Below are 4817 nucleotides of genomic sequence, written 5' to 3'. Positions count from 1 at the left end.
TAAGTTTATTGGTTTTGTGTTGAGAGGTGATTCTTGAATGGATGTTGCCGGCTGCAATTTATAGGCAGCTGCGCTATGTGATGATATGGACAAGGTAGGTGCAAATGGGTGGTCCTGACATAGATAAGGTGTGAATGGCTGTCTACTTGTATAGTATAGCTCCAATGTACGTATGTATCTTATGCATGTATACAGTTGATGGATGTACAAGTTTGTTGCGCAAACTCTGAACCGACTCTTCATAACATGTCTTTGTTACCAAGTAATTTTACTTTTGCACGTTTCAGCCGAGAGGCAGAAGAGAATATTTTACAGAGAGGGCAGAGAAGGGGATTGGCGGAGGCGCCGTGGTAGGGTTCCCCGTGTCGCTAAGATTTTTTCATTTTACATGTGTGTATAGATCACTTCGTCGTGCGGCGCCCGACTCCAGGTTGTACCCCAGCAGACAGCGTTCTGTTTCTCTGCCTCCAATGAGCATGCATGCCTCCACAAGGACCACAAGACTTAGTAAAAAAGCTAAACTTTGCAACACGATGTACACAGAATTAGTAGCTATATCTATATATGAAATTCATCCTAAAACTGATAGGTGGAGAGAAGTAAAAAATACCTATTTGATTTCCTATCTGATTAGAGGAAATATGGATGGATCGGTCGCAATTAGCGAAGTGGCTACAATTGACATAAAAGGTGTGCATTGCATTCACCAAGAAAAATTGAGTTGCTACTGAATCTATGAAAAAAAAATGAGCTTACGTTATATATACACTACAGGAACTGCTGGCTTCCCCGAGTGCCAGTTGCACTCGGGGAAGGCCCAGTTGCACTCGGGAAAGCCTTCCCCGAGTGCAACACTCGGGGAAGAGCCTCCGGCTAATCCTCCCACGGGAAAGGCGCCTTCCTCGAGTGTCGAAAATCATGCACTCGGGGAAGGCTTTGCCAAGTGCCGTGCTGGCACTCGGGGAAGACTTGACGCCGTTGGCCGACAGCCGACGCCGTTTTCTTTTTTTTTCTTTTTTGATTTTCTTCCCCGAGTGCAACACTCGGGAAAGATTTTTCAATTTTTTTTTTAAATACTCTTTGCCGAGTGCCGCAGCTCAGGCACTCAGCAAAGAAATTTGTTTTTTTTAAAAAAAAATCCCTCTTTCCCGAGTGCCACAGCACAGGCACTCGGGGAAGCCACCTCTAAAATTCTTTTTTTTTGTTTTTTTGCTTTTCCATGTAAACAACAAGCATATATATATATATATATATATATATATATATATATATATATATATATCACAAACCACAAATCAACACCAATATGTCACAAACCACATTTATATATCACAAACGACCAAATTTGTCCGAAATCCACAATATATTACAAACCACACGTTCAAAAGTACCCTAAAAATATTACATAGTCCTCATTTATAACACCACATTTATAACAGAGATATTTTCTTTTGACATTTCAAATATTACATACCGACATAGCCAAACAATACACAGTATATAGCAGCAAACAGTGTGAATGGAATTGAGGCGAACAGCGCTCCGAATTTCCCTGAAACCACAAAATGAGTTGAGAACCAGAGAAAAATTGGTTCAGTGTCATTTTATTGACTGTACTGACAATAATATTTCACCTAGGATGGAGAAGAAGATCATGAAACCAGCGGAGATCTGAATGACTCTTCTGCTACCAATCCTGGTTGATCCTAGGAGACCGACGTTCTCCCTGTTAGGCAAAGTAATATACATGATGTCAGGCATGGCATGACACTGGAGATCTGGATGCAAACTTGTTGTGACAAATAAGCAGACACACTTACACAGAGACAGTAGCGCCGCTGGCAGTACCAAATAGCCCATCTAATAGCAGCCCGATTCCCTGATTTTTCACATGTCAGAAGACAGAAAATAAATATTAATCTTCTCATAGAGGAGTCACCAACAAGATAGTATCTCAATGTTTCTTAGTGTATGACAAGAACTGACCTGCCATCCAATTCCCCTGCTCAGGACAAATGGTGGTGGGGGCGTCGCACTTGCCAACCGGGCAGCAGCCTTAAATGCTCCGGTAGACTGCAATGCTCAAAATAGTCAGACAAATAAGTTCAGCACGATGTCAAGTAACTGCATTGTCTATGCTGCTAGAGATCACATGGAGTAATGGGATGTTGTGGCGCCTGGAACCATTTGCCCCCATCTGCTATTTCTATCTGTGCATTTGAGGGCTGGGGGAATGGTATCCACTAGTTTTTCTCATGCCCCATCTTTTCTTCTCTCTTACATTCTACAACAACACTATACTATAGTTCAGGTCTCCTTTGGCATCACAATAACTTGAATGTAAATATTCAGTCACATAGCATTCGACAACATTTCAAATTTAATTTTTAGATGTCATAGTTCAAATAATTTGAATTTTCGCAAGTCATACTTTTTAAAACACTAAAACATAGTTGATATGATATGGATCTCGAGTTATTGGGTTAGTTGCAAGAAATACGACCGTACACTTTGTTTAAATATTTGATCCTTTATTTAAAAGTGAAAGTCACTTTGTCTACCCAAAAGCATACTGTCATGTAGGATTGCACAGATGGGAGACCCCTCAAACCTCCCCCAAATTTGAGAGAGAGATGGGTGCACAGATGAGTGCTATTAGATTGCTGTTTTGTACAATGAGGAGAGAAAACAGACGGGGAAGTGTTTTAAGGGGTTTCCTTGGAGATGCCCTTACCTCTACCAAGGACACCACCACAGCAGCCATCATGCCGAATGAATGATCTGCGCTGAAAGTCGGGGGACCCCATTGCAGTGGGTAGGGAACATCAAACCTGAGGAGATCAAACAAGTTCATTCCATAAGTGTGAAAGAATGAGATGAAAATAAAGCAATGGTTGAAGCATCAATCTACAGACCATGGCATGGTTGTGATGAGGTTTGCACGGTCAGTTCGGCAGTTGAGTTGGGTGACCTGCGAACTATGTTTGTATGCCCCACTCACAGTGAGGATGTGGGCATATAACCAGACAAGTGCGATGGAGATGAGCACTGAGAACCTCTCCAATATCGGAAAATGGCACACTTGTACGTGCTTCAGATATTGGGAAAGTGCCACAAACAGGACAAGCATCGGAAGACCAATCTCCACACACGTTCCAATCTAAGAACATCAAATCGACTAATGAGCTTCTGGAAGAATACTGATATACACTACTATAATGCACATTTAGGCTACAGTCCTTCATAGTAACTGAATTAATATGATTTAAACGAACTTCTCTAAAGCTCCCACGTAAGAAACATATATTCTGACAGTACAAGCCACGTATTATTGATAATGATAAGAGCAAATTATTAGCTGAGCCTTTACCACTGGGAATCCTCTCTCGAAAAGACCAAGCCCCGCCAATGCAATAACTGGAACCATCCCAAGTGGGCTGAAGAACCTGCAACAGGAACACCAAAACAACATCTTACGATTCCTATCGTCAATTCAAAGGTTGCAGCCATGTCACACTGCTTTTGGCTAATTTCACCCATTGATTATCATATCGGCATATTTTCTTTTCCTGAATGTAAAGCCCAACACATATATCAAGCTAAAAGTTACACACATAAAGAAACAATGACTGTTAGAAATACACCTTGTATGGAAGTTGCAACACAAGTAACCAAACCAGTGGCAGGGCGGGGGCTGCGGGGGCGTGCAGATGACCATAAACCATTTTTGAACATTTTACAGACGATATGTGCTGTAAACATACACTTGACATAGAAACAGTGGAGAAGAATATAGAACGTTTGCAGAAGACAATTGTTTTTAAACACCAAATCAGTTAAGGTGTGGTCCAAAATATTGCATAATAAAGAGCATACATATGTATGCATGAATGTTCGCCTTGCACTTCAACATGGAGAAAATAGAATATGAACAATCAAACTTTTGTCACTATAATCAATATTCAGGTCTCAAGATTGCTAAACTGTCTACTGCATATGAAAAGTTTGAACTAGCATCAGCAGAAGGCAAACCTCGAGAAGCAAGAGCCCCACGACAGCGGGAGTTTGGATTTCGCCTTACGCTCGCGAGCCCAGCCGACGTCTTCTGCAATCCCTCCGCGAGAAAGCCCTACGAAAGCAAGCAAGAATAAACACCGCGCGTTAGATTCCAAGAATCACAGACACACTCCATGCACAGACGCTAAAACTACCAACGCCTTGAGCTGTCAACATGGCCACGATTACGCGCCTGGAAGCAGGCGGCGTCGATGAGTCCGAACGCGGCGATGTCGAGCCAGGCCTCCCAGCCGGAGGGCTGCTTCCTGCCGCGCGCGACGCGAAAGCGAACGAGCAGCGCGGCGGCGGGGAGCAGGCGCAGCGCGGCGACGAAGAATGGACCCGTGCGGGGGATGACCCCCTCATGCCACCATAGCCGTGCCCCATGAAGAAGAAGGGCGACCACCAGGGATGCCCACTCCCAGAGCTCCCTCCCCGCAGGGGATGAAGCCGTCACTCGGGGCCGGCCGCAGGGGCCGGGGAGGGGGCGCGACGGCCGGATGGACCTCGACGCGCAGGGACAGGGGCGCGCCGGCGGGGCCGCGCCACCGTCTCGGGCTGCGGGGCGAGCCGCGGGGCTGTGGGGCGCGCGGCGCGGGGGCTGCGGGGCGTGCCGGCGGGGCCGCGCCGCCGTCTCGGGCTGCGGGGCGCGCCGGCGAGGGCTGCGGGGGCGCGCGCTGCGGCTGCGGTGGCGCTGGGCCGGCGAGCGGCGTGCGGTGGCGCGGGCGCGGCGAGCGACAGCGGCGGAGGGGGCTGGCGGC

At 46.2% G+C, this 4817-nt stretch overlaps 1 protein-coding gene across 1 annotated transcript; it reads right to left on the bottom strand.

Annotated features, from left to right (window-relative positions):
• Positions 1-1307: 1307 nt before the first annotated feature.
• Positions 1308-4718, bottom strand: LOC136534395 (nucleobase-ascorbate transporter 2-like; the record flags this gene model as incomplete). Its single annotated transcript, XM_066526843.1, has 9 exons — positions 1308-1552; positions 1635-1726; positions 1821-1879; positions 1987-2073; positions 2735-2831; positions 2916-3160; positions 3371-3446; positions 4033-4129; positions 4246-4718. Coding segments are annotated over 9 exons (1312 nt in total), but the record flags the coding sequence as incomplete, so codon positions are not given.
• Positions 4719-4817: the final 99 nt, after the last annotated feature.

Source organism: Miscanthus floridulus, unplaced genomic scaffold, assembly GCF_019320115.1.
Source record: "Miscanthus floridulus cultivar M001 unplaced genomic scaffold, ASM1932011v1 os_1902, whole genome shotgun sequence".
In the NCBI taxonomy this organism is placed as follows: Eukaryota; Viridiplantae; Streptophyta; class Magnoliopsida; order Poales; family Poaceae; genus Miscanthus; species Miscanthus floridulus.
The sequence above is the reverse complement of the archived record's forward strand: the minus strand, read 5'-3'. Positions and strand labels throughout refer to the sequence as shown.